The 24,574-nt window shown below is 41.9% G+C and overlaps 1 protein-coding gene across 3 annotated transcripts in view; it reads left to right on the top strand.

The window, feature by feature from the left end:
• LOC118814867 (3'-5' RNA helicase YTHDC2) overlaps positions 1–24,574 on the top strand; it is a 52,608-nt gene that overhangs the window by 15,661 nt on the left and 12,373 nt on the right. For all 3 annotated transcript variants that reach the window (XM_036580712.1, XM_036580713.1, XM_036580714.1), the window contains 16 exons: positions 1,241–1,367; positions 2,940–3,005; positions 4,215–4,393; positions 6,961–7,057; positions 8,658–8,745; positions 8,853–8,933; positions 9,024–9,106; positions 10,261–10,366; positions 12,871–12,990; positions 13,659–13,931; positions 14,783–14,909; positions 17,207–17,412; positions 18,408–18,603; positions 20,309–20,421; positions 22,869–23,161; positions 24,412–24,571. In XM_036580712.1, coding sequence (XP_036436605.1) covers positions 1,241–1,367; positions 2,940–3,005; positions 4,215–4,393; positions 6,961–7,057; positions 8,658–8,745; positions 8,853–8,933; positions 9,024–9,106; positions 10,261–10,366; positions 12,871–12,990; positions 13,659–13,931; positions 14,783–14,909; positions 17,207–17,412; positions 18,408–18,603; positions 20,309–20,421; positions 22,869–23,161; positions 24,412–24,571 — 2,315 coding nt within the window. The remainder of the gene's footprint in view (positions 1–1,240; positions 1,368–2,939; positions 3,006–4,214; positions 4,394–6,960; positions 7,058–8,657; positions 8,746–8,852; positions 8,934–9,023; positions 9,107–10,260; positions 10,367–12,870; positions 12,991–13,658; positions 13,932–14,782; positions 14,910–17,206; positions 17,413–18,407; positions 18,604–20,308; positions 20,422–22,868; positions 23,162–24,411; positions 24,572–24,574) is intronic.

Here is a 24,574-nt window from a genome sequence, read left to right as displayed (position 1 = left end):
AGATTCACTCGAAAGAGGCCCCGAATATTCTGTAATAACTCTCGCTAGGACGAAGCAATCTGAACGAAACAACGTGCACCGTGCTCCTCAGTATATGGAGCTTCAAACAAGCCGGGATGTCCCGCATCCGAGTGATGAGGGAGGCGCCGGACAGCCGCCGCGACATTTAACCTCCATTTGCAACTTCCGGGTGCATACCCCTGTACCCCTTCATGTGTCTGGCAGAAAACAGAGATCACTTCCAGCATTGCATGTAATGCAATTGATTACACATACGTTAAGGTATGTAGCATATTTTTTGGTTCAGATTGCTTCATCCTAACGGGAGTTACAACAGAATATTTGGGGCCTCTTTCGAGTGAATCTCCGTGTATAATCAGCTTTACAAAATAGTAAATAGTAAATAGTTCCGGTCTTAAAATCTGATTGGCTGAGCCGTGTTCAAAGCCGTCGTAAATTCCACAACAAAGGCACACCTATGACCTCCTCACAGCAACTGAATTGTATGTAACTACGCCACAGCATGAAAAACTCTTGCGCTAGGGCTCCAGAGTGGCGCAACCATCTAAGCGTTGGCCCTGTCGTCAGGAGATCACAAGTTCAGTCCCTGGTGATGCTACAGCCGTCCGTGGCCGGGAGTCCAAGAGAGCACAATTGGCCTCGCTCTCTCATAGCCTTAGTTGTAGCTACAGGAGTGGACAAAATAAGTTCCATCAGAATATATTTCCAATTTTTACTTTTAAACATCCAGTGACCTCAACATTGCAGTTTCCAACCAATGAGTGTCTGTCATCATATACTCAGTCTGTGATAGTAGCCTCTTGCTCTTGTTCATACAGCTTATGGATTCTCCTTAGACTGGAGGCTCTCCGGGGAACTGGAGCTTTCCGCTTGTCTGGTTTTTGTTAGCTTGTTGCTTGCTGATTTATCCATAGGTATACTGCGAGAACTATCCACTGCAGTCTGCTGAAAGTGCTGCAAGTGTCCCTTTCAGTGCTGTTTAAAAGCTGGATTAGTATAAGAGGGCTACAGTTGTGGCTTCTATCATACTAACATACAACATGCTGCAGCTGAGCTTCAGCCTGCACAACTACAGACAGTCTGAAGAGTCAAACTAAGAAAATCCTTTAGATGTTAACAAGAATTAACTTGTTCATTTTGACAGCCGTTATAATAGCACCGCATTAGTAGAAACATTTTAATGCACTCTAATAGCGTCTCCCTTTTCTGCTTGTCTCAGTTGACTACAGGCACAGTGAGACAAGTGCCACTCCACTGATGGTGGCTGCAGGAAGAGGCTTCATCAGCCAGATGGAGCAGCTCCTCAGCATGGGAGCCAGTGTGCACATCAAAGCCTCCAATAGCTGGTGAGAACACAACAACCTGACGAGTTTGGGCACCGTCATAGCGCTTTCTTTCACCTGTTACGGGATCTAAAACTCCAGTTCTGGTTTTCGTTTATTTACACACGCAGCAGTTGGCTATCCTGTGAGTGACTCACACTAATGCACTGCTACACAGAGAAAACGCCATTAGACACAGTATTTTTAATTGTTTATGAAGAGCGCATGCATTTTTTTTTACACACTTTCATTTAACACTCTTGCGATGAAGAGGAAGAAGCGTGTATTCTAATGTAGTCTGCTTACTTGTGGGAAGTAGTAGTGACAAAGCTGTCAGTGCGACCTCTGGGAGCTTTAATTAGTCATCCGTGAGCACTAATCTGTACTTTTTCTGAATGTTTCATACTGAATGTTATTGGAAGATATCTGTGGTTTTATTTATTGAAAGTAGAAATATTTACTGATTTAATTTTTTTTAATGGAGATGCCTTAATATATGACATAAAGAAAAAATGGATAAGGTAAAGTGGTGATAATTTACACAAATTGCTTGCTTGTGGGACTGTACTGCATTGGAAACACTGCATTTTATCAGTGTGCAAACAGTTTGTTACTTGCTGTAAGTAGGGGTTGGCAATATGAAGATATTCTATCAGTATCATGATCATTTTTATCATGATGCACAATTTTTTTTTTCTTTTATTTATTTGAGGAAACAAATACATCAAGACGAGTAGAGGTGGAGAGGGGGAAAATGTATTTATAGTGCATAAAATACAAAAGAAAAGAGTTCCATTTAGCATAAAGTGCAGCAGTATTACCTTTTATTGTGAAACTTATCTTCTCCAATTTAAGAAAATGCATAACATCACGGAGCCATAATGCAATTGAAGGTGGTTTCGAGGATTTCCACAATAATAAAATACGACGTCTCGCTAATAAAGATGTGAATGCAAGGATATCCGAACTGGACTCCAGTGGGTGGGGGCAAATCAGTGGAAAATCCAAATATTGCAACAGAGGGATTCATACTAACATTGAAACCTAAAACCTTTGTCATTATCTGAAAATAGTCAGACCAAAGTTTGTGTAGAGAAGGGCAAAAAAAATACGTATGACTTAGGTTACATAGGGTAGCTTCACATTTACCACACTGATCGCTGACATTTGGATGGAATTTAGATAAATGAGACTTGGACCGATGAACTCAGCTGAAGCCTTGCACAGGGAACTCTTGAACGTACTTTATATATGGCTTTGTCCGACCATTGCTCCGTAAAAATAGAGCCCAGCTCATGTTCCCAAGCACTTTTAATCTTAGGGGAGAAAACGTCTATACAAATTGCTTTTCTAAGCATATTGTGGGTATCGTGAGCACCTAAAGATTGACCCAAGCACTTACCAACTGCATGTTTCATTAACAAAAGAGCATAATTAGGCCTGTTTAATTGGATTTAGTGCAGAGCAGGATATGAAATGTGTGTGTCAAAATATCGTGATACGTGTTGTGAAATTATTGTGAATTTTTTTGTTTGTTTGTTTGAACATATCACCCCCCCGGCTGTAAGTAAAGAGTTACTCTGTCCCTTTTTACAGGACTGCGCTTGACTGGGCCAGACACTTTAACCAGACCGAGGCGGTGGATCTTCTGGAGTCGCATATGTGAGCACATAAATTAATTAATCCACATGTCTAGAGCTTAATTAATGTAATTTATACAACAGTTAGTTCCGGCCACGCAAGCTGATTGCTGATTTTTCACAAACACTGTATCACTCCGCTGAGACGCCGTTGCTAAGCAACAACTTTGACAGCTGTAGGAGACGCTCAAGCCATTTGAACGTTTTTGCTTCTTACTTTGCCACAAACAGAAAATGGACACTTTTAAGATCACATTTGACCGACAGCTGATTTGGTCAGACTCTGAAGATGAGACGACACTAAACTCCCAAACTGTCGTCACCACTGAGCAGCTTTTCAGTCGGCAGCTGTGACAGAAGAACCTAAACAACCTGGAATCAGCCAGAAATGAACCCAACACCATTCGCCAAACAAAACAGGCTGTAAGATGCTTTACAGACTGGCTGGAACAAAACAACATTAATACTGATCTGGCAAAAACTGACAAAACTGAGCTAAACTTGATATTGCGGCAGTTTTATGGCTCAGTCTGATTTGGTCAGACTCTGAAGATCAGACTACACGTTTGGCGAATGGTATTGGGTTCCTTTCTGGCTGATTCCAGGTTGTTTAGCTGTTCTTCTGTCACAGCTGCCGACTGAAAAGCTGCTCAGTGGTGATGACAGTTTGGGAATTTAGCGTAAGGAGCTGGAGAACGAACTGCCGGCTGTGCAGCGAGTGGGCGGAGTTCGTTACTCTGACGTAGCAACAAGCTGCTTGTTAAGAAACTATAATTTGGTGAAGGAACTGCGAACATTAAAACATATTAAACGCCGCGTTCACGGCCCAGTTTATTAATTTATTACTCTATTTATTTAACTGTTGTATAAAAGCAATAGAACACTCGAGGAGTGTGTTATCACGAATAACATCACCGCTGTGATTATCTACGGCGACCAAATCACAGCTGTGATGTTATTTCGCAATAACACACTCCCTTTTGTGTTCTATTGCTTAATTACATACTTGATTTAGTGTTCCTTGTAAAATATCAGGCCTGAAACCAACAGGTCTGTGATCCATTAATCTCTTGACTGGCTAATTGGCTAAACACCCTCTATATATACACACACTAAATGGTCTAAAATAGCATGAAGTGTGAAGAAAATATGCACACAGGTAGAAGAAGAAGCAGCTTTTTGGTGCTGAACTGGAAAAGTGGTATATCCTGTTTCTCCCGTGTCCCTGTAGCTCCTCTCTGGAGGCAGGCCAGCTGGACGAGTCGTCGCTGGTGCAGTCGTCTAGTGGTGAGCTGAGTGCTGAGGACCAGGAGCTGCTGAAGGCCTACCACCACAGCTTTGATGATGAGAAGGTGGACCTGGATCTCATCATGCATCTTCTCTACAACATCTGCCAAAGCTCTGATGAAGGTGAGAGAGGGATGAATTTGTAAAATAGTGAAGACGAGGATGCAAATGTGATGCAAAACAGCTTTAGATCACTATTTTGGACCATGACTGGCAATAGTGGAGCAGGGGGATTGGATAATAAATACATATTATACTACTGGGCTGCATGATAAATATAATTTTATTGCTATCACAATATGAGTTTCTGTGATAAACACAATGTTAAGGGCTGCAGTGATAGAACAGATCAAATTAACTCACACAGTGCTGTGACGCATTAGTTTGGCTGGAATGTAGCATCAGAACCAATAAAGGCTCTCCTCTGCTGGGCTTCAACTGTGGGCCAGATTCTTTTGTCCAGACGACTGCATTGGACCATCTCCAAAACAAGGCTTGTGGGGTGCTCCTGGTCAGCAGTTGTAAGTACCTACCGACAGGTTCAAGGAGGGACCAATCACAAACCGACAGACAACTTTCTGTTGCCCAAGGCTTATTGATGCTTGAGGGCAACAAAAGCTGTCCCGTCTGGTCCTAACTGATAGAAAAGCTACTGCGGCACAAGACACTGAAATTTTTAGGCCCAGTCCCATTTCACCCCTCGCTCCTACCACTCAGCCCTTAGCCCTGTTTTGCGCGTTCACGTCTAGGGGTAGAGTGTCCTAATTCTTGTTGAGATAGAGGGGTAGGGTGAAGTGTTGGGGCTACATGACCCTCCAAACAGGGGTTTTTCAGAGACTCCAAACAGAGTGATATGAGAAAAAAAGAAAAACCGGCAAGATGGCTGAGTAAGAGACCAAAGGAACCCACAAATGTGAGAATTTTCTCCTTTAAAAAATTACGATAACCACTGTATTATCTTAGTTTAATGTCGTTTCAGTGTATTTTGGCCCTTTTCTTTATAACAAGCACAGACAATCACTAATAGTATGCTAATGTTTCGGTAGCTAGCTAGCTAACTTTCCCGTTCCACCTTAAATAGTCCAGCAGTACTGACACCTGAAGCGCCAGAATGTAACTGCTGCACCATTTAAGGTGGAACAGGAAAATTCAAACAAGAAGCTGGTGAATATCTGACTTCAGCTTCATATCACTGAAGAATTAGGGGGGTGATAATAAATAATTGCCCCCCTCTTTGAAGGCATATGATGCCCTAAATGTAACTAAAGCCCAGCAGTGAGGAGCTGAACTTTACCCTCCTCTGCGTTCACTGCAGACTGGCAGGGTCGCCTACAGAGCAGCGCTAGTAGCTGTGAAGTGATGGTATGGGTAATGAGTTATTTAATATTTGAGGGTCCCATTCCGTAGGGCAAATTTTCAACCACTACCCCTTGTACCTCTACAGTTCCAAGGGGTTAGGGTGACATTCGAAAACAAGAGGTAGGGATAAAAAAAGAAATGGGATTGGGCCAAATGATGGTTACAGGAAGAATGTGTCCTGACACACAGTGCCCTGTACCCTGCTGCATATGGGGCTACGTAGCCTCGGATAGTTCATAGTGCCCATGCAGACACCTGTAAACCAAACAAAAGGCCTGGAGAAAGTGATGCCACCAGGATGCACAGTGAAAAGAGGACAAGCCAGTGGAGGAGGTGTGATGCTGGGAAACCCTGGGTCCGGACGTTCATATGGACATCAATTTTTCCTACCTACACAACATTGTGGCATATAGAGGACCAACAGCATATTAGGCAGGTGGTCATAATGCTTTGGTGCACTGATGTATATTTATTCATTTTTGTAGGCCTCAATAGAAAATGTATGTTTATTTTATATTGCATTTTATGTCCATCATGCAGCCATACTGTATTTTTATTATGCAGTGAAAGGATAGCAGTTTAATTAAAAAGAAGTGTGCCAACATGGTAAACTGCCCCTGCTCCATTCTTCAGTCTGTGGTCCAGAGTATTTATACCCTAGGCACTATAGAGTAAAGGCTACGTTTACATTACCAGGTTGAAGAAGCACAAATCTGATTTTTTTTTTTTTTTTGCCCTAATGTGACTTAGATCTGATGTTTTCAGGGCTAAAATCTGATTTTCATTTTCTTCATTTTTCAAATTCAACCTGAGCCACTTTCATATGTGGTCCTAGATTGGATATGTATCTGATTCGTGGTCATGTGATCTTAACGTGACGCTCAGATTGGAATTCATGTGCTTTTTTTCCGCTGTGTATCATTCAGCGTTACCATGGCAGCAGCGCCGAACAGAAGTTAAAGCCTGTAAACGGTGGAAAAGCAACACATCTCACCTTTTTCTCCTTCGTCTCGCTCTAATAATGAAGCTGAGAGCTGATCAGAGTTAATTATCTTCTCAGCGAAGCTCGTTCTGCTCGTTAGTTTGTGCTGATGATGAACGTGATTCGTTCACGTGATGTTACTGAGTAGGATGAGCTCATGAGGGTCATTTCAGGACGCCGGTTCGTGACATTAATGACAGATTTGAGTCACTGACCTAAACGAGTGTGAACCATCGTGTCAGAGAGATCAGATTTGAGCAAAAAATCGGATTTGAGCAATGAGGCTTGTAATGTGAACGTAGCTAAAGGGTGTCTAGTTAAATCAAATCATGGACTGTTTTCATTCTAGGTGCAGTTTTGATATTTTTACCAGGATATGATGAAATAGTTGGACTGCGTGACCGTCTTCTTTTTGACGACAAAAGATTTGCAGAGCATCAGCAGAGGCATGTTAAATTTCGTTGCTTTGTTTGCATTTACATTTACGTAATTTGACAGACACTCTTATCCAGAGCAACAACAATGTGATTATTTTTTACACAGGTAGGTGAAGGTAGTGTTAGGAGTCTTGCCCAAGGATATATATAGTGTATAGTGTAGAGGTCTTGCCCAGGCAGGGGATTGAACCCCAGTCTACAGCATAGAGGGCAGCAGAGTTACACACTACACTGTACCAACCATATAATAATACTGTGTTACTACCCCACGTTTTGTCTAGAGCGCTGTGGGATCAGTAACATGCAGCATTAAAATTCTGAACCGGTGAGAATGGATTAGCAGCTTGAGGAACAGACCAATATAGACCTTTTGAAGCCAGTTTATTAAAACGAACCACAATAAAACTAGTGGGCTGTGATATCTAGTACCACACTGGAAGAATCAAACTGTGGACGGCACCAAAGAAAAGAACTAAACAAAACCTAACCACGCTCGCCTACTCTGAAACGAAAAGTGTTTAGTCTAAAAAAGAAACAAAAGCTAACTACTCTAAACTTCCCTAGCCAGTCATCAAAAGCACGTGGCAGTGCCGTCTGACCTACGTGGTGCGAATGTATAGGCGCCCCCCTCTCACCTGTTTCAAACCCCAGGTTAACAAAAGTTAACCTTTTCAACTCCTTGGAACCTCCAGTGGTTCCAAAACGCACTTCGTCATATTCTACATAACTTTCATATTTCATAAGCTACATTCTAAAGGTGGGGGTCGTATGAGAGCTGTAACTGTCTTCTTTCCAGTCAAATAGATGGGTGATGTAATTTTAACCCTTATAATAAAAGAAGCTGAACTCACAATTTTTTTTTTCTACTGAAAGTCGACCCATTTTTCCACAAATCTGAGCTATAAACTGGATCTCAGATGGCGTCTCTTCAGTGATCTGCTCTGTGAAAATTATTTTTATAAAAACATACAAAGATCGTCTAAGATTTTTGGCTTTCAGCAGTAAATTGTAAGCATATAGCAATATGTGTGATCATAAAACACATGTTCTGTTCATTTGAGGGTAACTTTCACAAAAATAAATGAATAAATCAAATAAAACTTTACATTCATTTCATGCAGTTACTGAATAATTTGCCTTACGATTTTTGGACATGTAAATTCAGATGGAAAAACCAAAACATACCCTGGTCAGTTAAAAGTGTGCAGGGAAAATACCAAAAACTCAAGTACTCCCCCTAACATAAAAGACAAAGTCTTGCAAGCTAAGTTAAAAGAAGCACCAATGAAACACCTAAATCAAAGCACACTCCCAACACGAGAGTAAAAACACAAATTAAAACAGCACACATGATCAGTCCTCTCTCTCTTCAGCCATCTTGAAGGCCTCTTTTAAAATATAGGCTGCTCCCCCAACTGCACCAGCCAGGCCTCTGATTGGTTCTCCTCACATGACTGTTTGCAAAGCAGGTACCTCTGTGAAGAGGCCGAGAGAGAGAGACACAAACACACACAAAAGGATCTGTGCTTACACTTAACAACTGTTATTAGCTGCAGTGCGAATTCATTTGGTTTTAGTTTCATCTTCAATTTTTTTCCCGGTCCTTCAGGTACCAGGTGTTCACACTGCACTCCAACATGCAGACCTCAGATCAGAGGAAAGTTTTGAAACCAAGTCCAAACGGGGTTCGCAAAATAGTGAGTGCGATTTTTTTTTTTTGTGTTATGTAAAGACAGAACCACCAGTTATTTTCCTCAGAGTTTCTGAACTGGAACATTTCTGCTTTTTTCTCCTTCTCTTTTAGATTCTTTCAACAAACATTGCAGAGACGAGCATCACAGTCAATGATGTTGTCTTTGTCATTGACTCTGGCAAAGTTAAAGAGGTATTGAACCAATATTGTTTACTAATTAGGGACAGTTTGCTCTGTTTTATAGAAGATCCACTCATTTTTTTTCTCTTTGATACCTGACAGAAAGCTTTTGATGCCCTGAATCATGTGACCATGCTAAAGATGGTTTGGATATCGAAGGCAAGCGCATTACAGCGTAAAGGAAGGTACGTATCCTTTCACGTGATGTTCAGCAGTACTTTTATCAGCTCCACTTACTATATAGGTGCACTTTGTAGTTCTACAGTTACAGACTGTAGTCCATCTGTTTCTCTGATACTTTGTTAGCCCCCTTTTACCCTGTTCTTCAGTGGTCAGGACCCCCATGGACCCTCACAGAGCAGGTACTATTTGGTTGGTGGACTATTCTCAGCACTGCAGTAACACTGACGTGGTGGTGGTGTGTTAGTGTGTGTTGTGCTGGTCTGAGTGGATCAGACACAGCAGTGCTGCTGGAGTTTTTAAACACTGTGTCCACTCACTGTCCACTCTATTAGACACTCCTACGTTGTCAGTCCACCTTGTAGATGTAAAGTCAGAGGCGATAGCTCATCTGCTGCTGCACAGTTTGTGTTGGTCATCCTCTAGTCCTTCATCAGTGGTCACAGGATGCTGCCCACAGGACGCTGTTGGCTGGATATTTTTGGTTGGTGGACTATTCTCAGTCCAGCAGTGACACTGAGGTGTTTAAAAACTCCAGCAGCACTGCTGTGTCTGATCCACTCAGACCAGCACAACACACACTAACACACCACCACCACGTCAGTGTTACTGCAGTGCTGAGAATAGTCCACCAACCAAATAGTACCTGCTCTGTGAGGGTCCATGGGGGTCCTGACCACTGAAGAACAGGGTAAAAGGGGGCTAACAAAGTATCAGAGAAACAGATGGACTACAGTCTGTAACTGTAGAACTACAAAGTGCACCTATATAGTAAGTGGAGCTGATAAAATGGACAATGAGCGTCGAAACAAGGAGGTGGTCATGACGTTATGCCTGATCAGTGTATCATAGAATAACCCAAAATTAAGTGTTTCCAAAATATTTAAATATTTAATGAAACACCTTGAAATGCCTTCTGGTGTTGGTTTCCTGGATGTGGATTCAGCCTAATCTTGGATTGAATTTCAGTGTTAATGAACAAGTCCCACTGGACATAGTCTGAGGCTTAAGCTGGGTCTGGGAAACTTTTCTGTATTTCAAGAAAACCACACATTAAAAAACAGACATTAGTTTGTTACCCCTGAACCCACAGAGAACCTTTCAGATATCTTCTCAATTGTGGAGTCCTGTCTTGAAGTAGTCTCTGTTGCTGTTATAGAGCTGGGCGCTGCAGGCCGGGAATCTGTTTCCATCTGTTCAGTCGTCTGCGGTTCAATAACATGCTGGAGCACCAGGTCCCTCAACTGCTGCGTATGCCACTGCAGGTACACTCAACAAAAGTGCTGACTTAGGATCAGTTTTTCTAATTTTCAGTCTTAACAAAATATTACAGCGTTCCTGTGAAAGTGATAATGTTAGCTTCTCAGAGCACTGATGGCTGGTCTAGGGATCTGGAGTAGACGCTGCTAGATTAGCACTCATATTTAAGCCCCATTATTGTGATAGGAGTAATGGCCTGTGTGTACTAATTGAACGTAAATTACATCACAAAATGTCTTTGTTAGTACAACATGGGTGTAGTCAGTATACACATACACACACACACACACACACACACACACACACACACACACACACACACGTACACAAATGTATCACTGTTGTTGAAAGAAAACCTCATATCTCCAAATTGGTAACTTTACAGGAGAAGGAAAAAACATACTTTACTTTTAATGTAAGTCAATGGAACCAGAATTTTGGGTCGTTTGTTTTGGTCCATTCATCATGAAATTTACACACAATGTAAAGGGCAACAGGTATTTTCAAATTATGTCAAAAACTGAAAAACGTCAAAAATGGAGATACGAGGTTTTCTTCCGACAGCAGCGATATGTGAGTATAGATATGAGTATAGATATGTTATGTTTAAATGCAGATTATACAACAGTTAGTTTCGGCCACGCACGCTGATTGGTTGAGAAGCGTTCTAACTGTGCTGTTATTTCACCATAACATCACAGGTTTTTCACAAACACTGTATCACTCCGCTGAGACACCGTTGCTAAGCAGCGACTTTGAAAGCTATAGGAGACGCTGAAGCCGATGGACACTTTTAAGATCACATTTGACCGACAGCCGATTTGGTCAGACTCTGAAGATGAGACGACACTGAATTCCCAAACTGTCGTCACCACTGAGCAGCTTTTCAGTCGGCAGCTGTGACAGAAGAACAGCTGAACAACCTGGAATCAGCCAGAAATGAACCCAACACCATTCGCCAAACTAAATGGGCTGTAAGATGCTTTACAGACTGGCTGGAACAAAACAACATTAATACTGATCTGGCAAAAACTGACAAAACTGAGCTGAACTTGATATTGCGGCAGTTTTATAGCTCAGTCTGATTTGGTCAGACTCTGAAGATCAGACTACACGTTTGGCGAATGGTATTGGGTTCATTTCTGGCTGATTCCAGGTTGTTCAGCTGTTCTTCTGTCACAGCTGCCGACTGAAAAGCTGCTCAGTGGTGATGACAGTTTGGGAATTTAGTGTAAGGAGCTGGAGAACGAACTGCCGGCTGTGCAGCGAGTGGGCGGAGCTCGTTACTCTGACGGAGCAACAAGCTGCTTGTTAAGAAACTGTAATTTGGTGAAGGAACTGCGAACATTAAAACATATTAAACGCCGCGTTCACGGCCCAGTTTATTAATTTATTACTTTATTTATTTAACTGTTGTATAAAAGCAATAGGACACTTGAGTGTGTTATCACACCACACACACTCAACACTCAACACACCCACACAATTAACACACCACACACAACTAACACAATTAACACACAGCACACACTCAACATACCCGACACCACACACACTTAACACACCCAACAAACCACACACACTCAACACAGCCCACACCACACTCTCAACACCACACACACTCCACACAATTAACACACAGCACACACTCCACACAATTAACACACAGCACACACTCCACACAATTAACACACAGCACACACTCAACACACCCAACACCACGCACACTTAACACACAAAACAAACCACACACTCAACACACCCAGCACCACACAGTATTAACACACCTCATACACACAACACACAACACACAGCACACACTCAACACACCCAGCACCACACAGTATTAACACACCTCATACACACAACACACAGCACACACTCAACACACCCAGCACCACACAGTATTAACACACCTCATACACTCAACACACAACACACAGCACACACTCAACACACCCAACACCACACAGTATTAACACACCTCATACACTCAACACACAACACACAGCACACACTCAACACACACCACACGCACTTAACACGCCAAACAAACCACACACTCAACACACCCCACACACTCAGCACACCCCACACACTCAACAAAGCCCACACCACACACAATGAACACAGCACACACTCAACACACCCAACACCACACACAGTTAACACACCTCCTACACTCAACACATCACACACAACACACAGCGCACACTAAACCCACCCCACACAACACATACTCACACACTTTTTCTTGTTTTAACGTAATTAACTCGCTTTTTCAAGCCAACTTAACTTTCGTTCACGAACTTTCCCTTTGTAGTTTATTTAACTGTTGTATAAAAGCAACAGAACACTCGAGGTCGTGTGTTATCGCTCTCGCCTTCGGCTCGTGCCTGCGACCAAATCACAGCCATGATGTTATTTCGCGATAACACACTCCCTCTCGTGTTCTGTTGCTTAAGTAGCCTGCCACTTAAAATGAGGAGTATCTCTCTCTCTCTGATAGGAACTCTGTCTCCACACTAAGCTACTTGCTCCCATTAACTGCCCTATTGCTGAATTCCTGGCTAAAGCTCCAGAGCCACCACACCTGATGACTGTCAAGAATGCTGTGCAGATGCTCAAGGTATTGCTTTAAAACATGTACAGTGTTCACTTAAAGCTCCACCAGAATCTCAGACTTGCCATTGTACTTATAAGTACTTTTAACAAAGTAGCTACAGTGCATTTTGCTGCCTCATATTCAAGACTGATGGGCTACTACAAGAGAGTTTCTCCATTCAGAACATCAGTCCATATGAGCCCAGTAATCAGCATTCTGCAGCCCTTATTTATGTGGTTCAGGTTTGTTTGGACAGAAATGCGGAATGACTAGAGGTTTGTAATTGATTTCTCTATAGTAAAGCAACAGTGTTCAGTCCTTCTCTAAGAAATGTAATTGATGTAAATTTTTAATATTCAGCTGCTCTTTGAAACTTCAATTGGATGGATCAATCATGCTAATAATTATTAAAAAAACACTAGTAAGTCACAGATGTGTAAATCTCTGATCCTCACAATGATTCGGTTCCTATTCTTTAGGAAACTCTTAAATGCATCTTAAGATTTGAAATGATTTAAATCATTTGGTACGATTCAGAGCTGAATACGCTTAGTACACAAATGTGACGGGAGACTTTTTTGAAATTTAACATTTGAAAGTAGCCTGAAGTTTTTAGTTTAAATTCATTTTATTTTTGGCAAAAACATTACAAATTTACAAAGCTGTGCTTCTGTCTCTGTATTCCCACCCAGACTATAGATGCCATGGATCCGTGGGAGGACCTAACGGAGTTGGGCTATCACCTGGCTGACCTGCCCGTGGAGCCGCACCTTGGGAAGATGGTGCTTTGTGCTGTGGTGCTCAAGTGCCTGGACCCCATCCTCACCATCGCCTGCACGCTGGCCTACAGGGACCCTTTTGTGCTGCCTGCTCAGGCCTCACAGAAACGAGCTGCCATGCTGTGCAGGAAGCGCTTTGCCGCCAACGCTTTCAGCGATCACATGGCTCTGCTTCGGGCCTTTCAGGTAGCCTCGCTGACCAGTGCTTTAACAGAAAAGGAAAAAATGAACAGGAACAGGAAAAAATGTGTTGGAGCTACAAAAAAAGAAACATCCCTATTCAAATTGCACGCTCTGTTAACACATTCTGTACAGAGAATCAATTTATATATGGCATTTGCCTGCATGTTTTAGTGCATTTTTTTTTGTTTATATAATGTTTATAAAATATGTTTGTTTATATAAAATATACAATATAAAATGTGAGAGAAATTTTGCACAGGCCACATTTTATCCTTTATTTTTTCCAAAATGTAAAATTCAGCAAATAAGCAGTACTTGTCCATTAAATGGGCAGAAGTGTGTTCTCTGTAGTGGATGTATTAACGTATTTTGACAAAATCAACAAAACATGTAATTTGACTGGTGTGCCCAAACATCTGCATACTGCTGTATTATTTTAGGGATACAGCACTGTGTGCTGGGCAAAAGGTCTGTTTTTAGACATCAGAATCATCAGTTTTCTCAGTTTATCGTCTGTTAATTTACTGTTAGTAAATAAGTTCTAGTCAGTTCAGTTCAAATTAAGTTTAATTTTATAGTACTCTTATAATAATAATAATTAGTACTTTTACAGCCATCATTGTCACAAAGCACCTTTACATTCTAAGATTAGTATGCCATTGTTCTGATGTCCAAGATTAGGCTTGATCTTTCTGTTTCTTAACCCAGGAAGACCCTTTTAACTCTGGGAGTTATATTCAGATGGCTTAGCGGCTTTTAATTGTTTCTAAGAGAGGGCCGCCTAGCCCGAGTAATATAAGACCCTGTAAAATAACCCCTAATGTGTGACTTGTCCTTTCTTCTTCGTTTCCCAGGCGTGGCAGAAGGCCCGCGGCGACGGCTGGGAGAGATCCTTCTGTGAGAAAAATTTTCTGTCGCAGGCCACCATGGAGATCATTATTGGGATGCGGACCCAGCTTCTGGGCCAGCTCCGAGCCATAGGTACAAAACAAAACTAAATAACGAAATAATTTATTTATCTACCTCAGACTCACTAACTGCACATACGGAAATGTGTACAACAGTACATATGATAGATTTGTTTCATAGCTTATTACTGTACAACTATACATCGGAAATAATGCAATACTATCATATATTGTGTATACATTTAGAGTCTGTGTATATATATTTCTTTTTCCTTTTATATATTTATTTTTTTGTATTCAAATTCAGATTTTCACTCACCTTGCACCTGTGTAAATGTGATGTTACAGTAAACGTGATTTGATTTGATTTGATTTGATAAACAAAAAAATAACGGTCTGTGTATCTTTTGGTCATCATTTCAAATCCTGGATTGAAAAAGGGCAAATGGGTCAGTTCTCGTTTTTGGTTCCGTTATCGTCGGTGTAAATATCAGGAAATAACTTCGTTTTACAGTTTCACCAACTAATCATAAAATCAAATAACAAAATAACACAAGAAAAATAAAGAGTCGTAATTTTTTATCCAAATTTAAAAATTTCTATCATTTAAACCGTAAATAGACCTGTCCAGGGTGTATCCTGCCTTCTGCCCGATGGCAGCTGGGATAGGCTCCAGCACCCCACCGCGACCCAGAAGGATAAGCGGTTTAGATGGTGTGTGTGTGTGTGTGTGTGTGTGTGTGTGTGAGAACCGTAAATAAACGTGCAGAGGGCACGAAAGGTTGCAGAAGCTCAGAAATCAGGTGGTAAAAAATGATAAAGACAGGAAAGATCGGGCATGAATGTTGATGAGATGGGCACAGTCCCAGCATTTTAGGAGACTATATGATGTTTTTATAGGTGTTTGTGTATCTAATGTAGCTATTCTATCAGCAAAAAACTGAAGTGATAAGGAGAAGAGACTCTACAGGACTCTCGCCATTTAACAGCGAAATCAGAGAGAAATGAGTCACGCTGCCCAATAATGATGAGCAAAATTAATACAGCGTCACGTCGTCAGATTTAAACTTTGTTTGTGTTACAGCTGCAGACTTAAGAATTAAAGCTGTGAGCTGTCCTGTTGATATTGTGGTGTCTATATGCCTGCGAGACGTGCGGGCATGCGAAGGGCGGTCAGGATTCTGCACGACCCCAAAAAAACAGGCCTGATTTCTGTAATTGGTGTGCACTCTGTACGTGCATTTCCGGTTAGGGAGATAGATTTTTTTTTTTTATTTGGATAAATAAAATACAACCCTTAATTCAATTGTTTGTATGTTAATTGATTTTAGGATTAGTTTGTGAAACTGTAAAGCTATTTCCTGTTTTTTTTTCTACCGACAATAACAGAACCGAAAACAAGAATTGACCCATTTTCCACGTTTTTCAGTGCTGGTTTTGAAATGAAAATTGAATGACCTAAAGATACACGGACCAATAACCCTCTAAAAAATTTGCACTACAGTATCAGACTCGATGAGTCTAAGGCCCAGTCTCATTTCTTCTTTTTACCCCTACCCCTTGTTTTCGAGTTTCACCCTAAATCCTGAAATCTTGCCCTACGAAATGGGACCCTCAAAATGAGAAAAAAAAAGAGCATTACTTCATTAACAGCTACCAGCGCTGCTCTGTAGGCGACCCTGCCAGTCTGCAGTGACAGCAGAGGAGGGTAAAGTTCAGCTCCTCACTGCTGGGCTTTAGTTACATTTAGGGCGTCATATGCTTTCAAAGAGGGGGCAATTATTTATTATCACCCACCACTAATTCTTCAGTGTTATGAAGCTGAAGTCAGATATTCACCAGGTTCTTGTTCGAGTTTTCCTGTTCCACCTTAAATGGTGCAGCAGTTACGTTCTGGCGCTTCAGGTGTCAGTACTGCTGGACTATTTAAGGTGGAACGGGAAAGTTAGCTAGCCAGCTACCGAGACATTAGCATACTATTAGATTTTTTTTATGCTTGTTATGAAGAAAACAACCAAAATACACTGAAACGACATTAAACTAAGAAAATACAGTGATTATCGTAATTTTTTAACGGAGAAAATTCTCACATTTGTGGGTTTCTTTGGTCTCTTGTTCAGCCATCTTGCTGTCCTCTGAAAAACCTCCGTTTGGAGGGTCATGTAGCCCCAACACTTCACCCTACCCCTCTATCTCAACACAAATTAGGACACTCTACCCCTAGACGTGAACGCGCAAAACAGAGGGCTAAGGGCTGAGTGGTAGGGGCAAGGGGTGAAATGGGATTGGGCCTAAATCTAACAAACTTCCAACTTTCAACTGTATTGAAATAATGGGTCCTGATCAATAACCCTCATGCTCGGTTATCAGGCTTTGTGCGAGCTCGAGGTGGAGGCGATATCCGTGACGTCAATCTGAACTCTGAGAACTGGGCTGTAGTGAAGGCTGCGCTGGTGGCAGGCATGTACCCCAACCTGACCCACGTAGACAGGGAAAGCTTGACGCTCATGGGAGCCAAGGAGAAGAAAGTCCGCTTCCACCCTACGTCTGTCCTCAGCCAGCCCCAGTACAAGAAGGTCGGTAACGGCAGAGTGAAAGCACAGAAACCTCCACTTTGGCTTAAGTGTGTTTTCAAATGATACATTTTGTCTTTTGTGTAGTTAAAGGGGAATTTCACAGATTTTGCAAAAAGAAATCGGAATAATTAAGTTGTTAAGATGCGAACAAAGTCATTCACAGTTGTGAAACCAGGGGCCGTGTTACAGAAACTTCCTATCTTTTTGTCTTAACTTAAGATCTGACAGGTCAAGATAAGATTTTTCACAAATTTGTATTACAGAAGCAAATCTTATCTTGATTTAAGAATCTTATCTTACAGCATCTTTTCTTATCTCAAGTTAGGAAATCTTAACTTCCTTGATCGGAGTCAACCATCAACAAGTTAGTTAGTCAGACAGGGTCAAAAGGGTCAAATAAAACTAAAGCGTGATAAACTTAAGGTGAGTATTATTGTGACAGCGCCCCCTGCTGTTTATCAGTCACCGCTCCACAGTTTCAGTCTCCATTTCCCAAACGCTTTAGCCGAGCGCATTAACGTTATTCCTCCTAATAAACAGACACACGTTCAGCTCTGTCTCCTCGTTATTCACCACCATCACTGTAATATTGTGTCTAAAGAGTTTTTATCAAACATTAAACGGAGGTAATGAGAGGGTGGCGGTCGAGTCTGCAGTGTGTGGGCTTTTTAAAACGCTGTTAGAAAAAAAACTCAAGTCAAAGCTCCGTTTTCAGTGTAGAGAAATGTAGCGTCATTATGCTGGTTATAGTGAACTGTGCTGCCCATCACTGCACAAAACGATAGAAACAGACAGTTAAAACAGAAGTTAAGACCCTCTGGGGTTTATCTTAAAGTTAGGACAGTATTTAGGAGGTTTCTGTAACACTGTTTTCTTATCTGGAGTTAATGGATAACATTATGAACTTAAGAACTGTTGCTCTGTAATAGATTCTGTCCTAAATTCAGTCTTAACTAAAGTTGTCAAAAAAAATTTTCCTCAAATTTATTCCTCAGATCCCTCCAGCCAATGCCCAAGCAGCAGCAGTCCAGTCCCTGCCCACTGATTGGCTAATCTATGACGAGATGACCCGGGCACACAGGATAGCCAGCGTGCGGTGCTGCACTGTGGTCACTCCGCTCACCGTGGCTGTGTTCGGAGGGTGTGCCAAACTGCCCAGTACTGCCTTCCAGGAGCCCGCCATGCCAAGAGGTACCCTGCTATCAGTCGACTCAGACATAATGAATTGTTTTTGCTGCATATCTGCTTAAGGTAATTCTAGGGGAGAAAGTTTTTCTGCTGATTTTCAGTATGACAGTAGATTTGGCTGAATCACTAAAGACTTTCTGACTGACCATTTCAGATTTGCTCAATAATTTCATGAAGGTCTTAATGTCCAGTAGTCTGTCTGCAAACTTTTAGGCTTGTATCTTTATTAGTTCCTGTGATACAGAGGCTTTATAAGGTGGACATGGCCTTAAGTTTAGCCTTTAAATGACTGCCACAGAAAATGGATCAAACTGTCACAAGTAAATTACATTTATTTTGTGGTTATATTTCATATAGGCTACGTTCACATTACAAGCCTCATTGCTCAAATCCGATCTCTCTGACACGATGGTTCACACTCGTTTAGGTAAGTGATTCAAATCTGTCATTAATGTGACGAACCGGCATCCTGAAATGACCCTCATGACCTCATCCTACTAAGTACCGTCACGTGAACGAATCACGTTCATCATCAGCACAAACTAACGAGCAGAACGAGCTTCGCTGAGGAGATAATTAACTCTGATCAGCTCTCAGCTTCATTATTAGAGCGAGACGAAGGAGAAAAAAGTGAGATGAGCTGCTTTTCCACTGTTTACAGGCTTTAACTTCTGTTTGGCGCTGCTGCCATGGTATGAATGAATGATGGCGCAGTGGAAAAAAAGCACATGAATTCCGATCTGAGCATCACATTAAGGTCACATGGCCACGAATCGGATACGTATCCGATCTAGGACCACATATGAAATTTTTTGCCCTAATGTGACTCAGATCTGATGTTTTCAGGGCTGTGTGGACACAAATCTGATCTTTTCAAATTCAACCTGAGCCACTTTCATATGTGGTCCTAGATCGGATACGTATCTGATTCGTGGCCATGCAACCTTAATGTGACACTCAGATTGGAATTCATGTGCTTTTTTTCCCACTGCACGTGTGCCATCATTCAGCGTTACCATGGCAGCAGCGCCAAACAGAAGTTAAAGCCTGTAAACGGTGGAAAAGCAGCTCATCTCACCTTTTTCTCCTTCGTCTCGCTCTAATAATGAAGCTGAGAGCTGATCAGAGTTAATTATCTTCTCAGCGAAGCTCGTTCTGCTCGTTAGTTTGTGCTGATGATGCACGTGATTCACTCACGTGACGTTACTGAGTAGGATGAGCTCATGAGGGTCGTTTCAGGACGCCGGTTCGTCACATTAATGACAGATTTGAATCACTTACCTAAACGAGTGTGAACCATCGTGTCAGAGAGATCGGATTTGAGCAACAATCGGATTTGAGCAATGAGGCTTGTAATGTGAACATAGCCAAAGTGGCTCAGGTCGGATTTAAAAAGATCAGATTTGTGTCCACACAGCCCTGAAAACATCAGATCTGAGTCACATTAGGGCAAAAAATCAGATTTGTGCCACTTCAGCCTGGTAAAGTGAACGTAGCCAGACTGACTTGGTCCTTAAAGCCACTTAAATGACATACTCGGACCTCTGATGACCAGGCAGGTGGGCTTACTGCATTGAGAATCTCTCCTGATACGCCTTTACTGTAGGTTGACCTACTTTATGTTCAGACTAGTCGTCTGTCTGTTGTCAGATGCTGATGTTTGCGTTGAGCCATGCTGTTTGTAACTGCCATGTGTTTGTGCTCTTAGCTGTAGATGAGGCTGTGAACGAGAGCAGTGACAGTGAGATGGAGGATCGCTCCACAGCTCACCTGGCCCAGATTAAGATTGACGAGTGGCTTAACTTCAAGTTGGATCGAGAGGTATAGAAAAACAGATAAATCTCTTTCTTTCCTTTTCTTTCGTTAACTCTTGACTACGAGATGAAGAGGAGTGGAAGACATCTTTATTCTTGTCTTCCTGTCTTTTTCTTTTTTGCGTATTTACTTTTATTACTTCTTGCTGCCTTTATTTGCCACTAACCATTTTTCTTTAGAATTTCAATTTCTAGAAATGGTTGTGTCGTTTTTTTTTTTTGTCGTTGTTTTTGTCTTGAATTCATTTTATTCAGTTAGTGTTGGACAATATGCTGCTAATATCGCAATTATAGTAAATTATATCACAGTAAGTCACAATGTTTTCCTGAGTACATCATGAATATCCTCAGTCCTTAAAGAACACTGACCAACTGCATGTTTCCATACAAAGAGAGCATAATTACGCCTGTTTAATTGGAACTAGTGCAGCACAGTGTGTGACAGTGTTTTCACATATAGTTCGTTTTAAAAGAAGAGTTCTGTTGAAGTGGACCTGAAAGGGAACCGATTACAAATGACATCAGTTCTTTTTGTGTTCACAAAAATGCGTTTTCACACTTGGGCCGTTTCAGCGTCTGAAGTGGACCCAGACCGCTGAGTCATGGTTTCTTTTGCATATATGAACATACCAAACAAACTCAGACCCTCTAAACGGACCCAAAAACGAACCAAACTTGAGAGGTGGTCTCAGTTCGGTTCGTTTTGTGGTTTGATTGATTTGTACATTGTGAAAACAAAATGGACCCCAGTGCGCTTTAGCATTGCTTTATGGTGACCTCGAGGCTCATTATACACACAGTCACAGCGCTTTAGCGGGTAAAAACAGACCAAGGATCATTTCTAAGGTTCTACTCAGGATAAAGTCTGTCCGTGATCTGCGACAAGACAGCAGCCCTGACATGTTAAAGCGATAATATGCGAGAGCCCATGTGGTTTTACCATGCTGGGCACGCAACGCAGTTTTAAGCTGCTTTCACACTGAACTCTGAATGAATGACCATTGACCACTTTTTCCGGGTAGTTCACTTACATTGTGAACACAAAAAGCACTGAGGTCATTTGCAGTTGGTTCCCTTCCAGGTTCACTTTAACAGAACTCAGTTTGGTCCTTTTAAAACGAACTATATGTGAAATCACTAAATGAACTATAAAGAGGACTCTTCTTTCTGGTCCTTTAAGATCTCAAACCACTCCTTGTTCAGACCACAACTCCGTTAGAACTCGGACCCCTTTCACACCACTCACGGTGTGTGTAGCGCTTGCAAAGTGGGCAGCGTTCTCTGATAAGTCTGACCTTCCAGGTGGTGAGAGGAACAACCGGACCCGCCTGCTGCTCTCCTATTGGCTGCACTGTGTCTGCTGTGGTGGTCTCCGTTTTCAGCTGTGCTCCTCATTGGAGGGCTGTGGGGGCTCAAATCTGCGTCTGCAATGAAATAACGTATTTAAAAGAGCAGCGGAGAATTTTCTTTCGTTCAGCGTTCAGTGGGAAAGGGCTTAAAGTTGCATTGTGTGCCCAGCATGAGCCTTTAACACGGTAAAAATCGGGCGGACAGGGTCCTGATCAGTTATAAATGATCCTTGGTGATTTTACCTGCTGAAGCGCTGGAAGACTGTAGCTGTTTGTACGATAAGCTTTGAGGTCTTCACCATAAAGCAGAGCGAACCTGGGTCTGTTTTGTTTTCACAATGCACAAATTAATTGAACCACGAAACGAACTGCAAACAAACTAAACTGAGGCCGCGAAAACACTGTATCGATAGTTTTTGATAGTATTTTTTTTAAATTAAGTTTTTATTAAATGACCCTTATTAGTCCCACAGCGGGGAAATTTCACCTCCGCATTTAACACATCCGTGCAGTGAAACGCCACATACACACTAGAGGGCAGTGAGCGGTGGGCAGCCTATCCGCAGCGCCTGGGGAGCCGTTGGGAGTTGGGTGTCTTGCTCAAGGGCACTTCAGTCATGTACTGTTGGCTCAGGGAATCGAACCAGCAAGGCTCGTTCCCAAACCTCCAGCCCACGACTGCCCATTTTAGTATTTCATAGTATTTTTTTTAGTATTTGACAGTTTTTTGTCCTTTCTTTAGTATTTGATACCATTTTTTCCCTTTTTCTGCAGCCCAAGGGGCCGTTCCGCCACTAGTATGAAATCAGTTCACACTTCTTAACAAAAACAGTCGAGTTGCGATCAGACGGACAACACAACATCCTGATATCAAAAATATACATCAAAAATGTAAATCTGGAACCATTAAAAAAAGCATTTTCAGTTTGGTAAAATCGTTATGCATATCGTACATTGAGGAAATACTGAAGAATGGTCTTATTATATTTTTGCCATGTTGCCCACCCCTGAATTCACTATGCTTCAGTCATGTTATGTAATAAATGTTCTCTCTCTCTCTCTCTCTCTCTCTCTCTCTCTCTCTCTCTCTCTCTCTCTCTCTCAGATGGCAGACCTGGTGTTCCAGCTCAGGCAGCGATGGCAGGGTCTTTTCCTGAGAAGAATCCGCTCACCTTCTAAGCCGTGGTCTCAGCTGGACGAAGCGACGATCCGAGCCCTGGTCTCAGTGCTGTCCACTGAAGAGCAGGCATCAGGCCTGCAGCAGCCCACAGGCGTTGGACAGAGACCCAAACCCATGTCCTCTGACGAGCCCCCACAGCCCTCCTCTTGGAAGAGCACCAACAGCCGCAGGAGCCTCCTGGACACGGAGAGGGGCGAAGAGGCAGCCAGTGCGGACAGGCAAGACTTACAGAACTTGCAGAGCCTTTTAGAAACAAAATTTTCTAAAAGAATGATCTATTAGCTATCGGCAATACTCAGCCCTTCTTTCTGTCCCCAGATTGATTTGTTCTTTGAGCTTTTTGTGTTTGATTATATTTTGATAAGCAGTATCAACGGGCTCCTATTCCTTTTTTCCCTTGATGTCCTCTTTCTAAAACTACACTATCTTTGTAGTTTTATGTACCAGAACAGTACTAAATCATTTCTACATAACCGTTTTCCACTTTCCTTTGAAAGAAAAACAGTTGATGTAGTATTTAAATATTGTTAAAAATTCAAAATGTACCACTGACTCCCCACTCTATATTGGCCATATGTGGAAACAAAACAGTCCATTTTGATTTCATAGTTTTAATGACATCACAGCCCCACCAGACAAACAAAACAGTTTAGCCCTGCCTGTTAAGGGAGTGTTCAACGGGGCTGCAAATCAAAACACAGATTATTTTACATATACCAGGAAAGTGATCATGTAAAAATGGTTTTGGTTCAGAAACCAAACCAGTTCATTCTGCATGAGTCGTAGGTTAGGGAACCAGCCTTGGGACCAGAAGGTCGCCGGTTCGATCTTCTGAGCTGACAGGACATGACTGAAGTGCCCTTGAGCACCTAACCCCCAACTGCTCCCCAGGTGCTGTGGATAGGGATGCCCATCCTATTGTGTGTATGTGGGTGTTTCACTGCACAGATGGGTTAAATGTGGAGGTGAATTTCCCTACTGTGGGATTAAAAATGGGTAAGTTAATGTTAATGTTAATGTTAAAACCATATCAATGTCTTAATTGAGCCTCAGAGGAAATTAAGAAACACGAGAAATATGTCAGATATTGGCCTTTTAAGACTGATAAAGGTAAACAACCTGTATTCTGATTTGCTGTCCTGTATTGGGCCTTATTTATAAAGCAGCCCAGGCTGAAACAGGCAGTAAATAAATGTGCGACAGTGGACAGAGAATGCAAAACAGGCTGTTTTGCAGTTTAGTGTCTGTAAATAGGCTGTATGGACTGAGAAGCAAATTGTACGTTTAGAAAAATGAAGGATCTTTCCATATTAAACTCATTTCAAATTTAAAAGAGATGAAAACTAATATTTCTATGACGTTGGCCCTGTTCTGAGTCTTTGTGAAAGCAATAATATTTATTTGCGATAAATATATATGCATGCTTTTATGCATAGACAGTAACTCCCTTTTTTATTTTCCTCTTCAGGCCTCCAAGACTGTCCCCTGCTCTTCCTCAGTCTAAGAGTCACAGAGAAAAAGGTGCTGCTCACTCCAAGCGTTCCACTGATGACCATCTCTCAGTAAAAGCAGATAGCCCCAGCTTCAACAGCCCCTCTACCAGCCCCTCATCCACCTCCTCGGGAAAAGTA

Source organism: Colossoma macropomum, unplaced genomic scaffold (assembly GCF_904425465.1).
Source record: "Colossoma macropomum unplaced genomic scaffold, Colossoma_macropomum, whole genome shotgun sequence".
Classification (NCBI taxonomy): Eukaryota; Metazoa; Chordata; class Actinopteri; order Characiformes; family Serrasalmidae; genus Colossoma; species Colossoma macropomum.
This window is presented reverse-complemented; position numbering and strand designations above follow the sequence as displayed.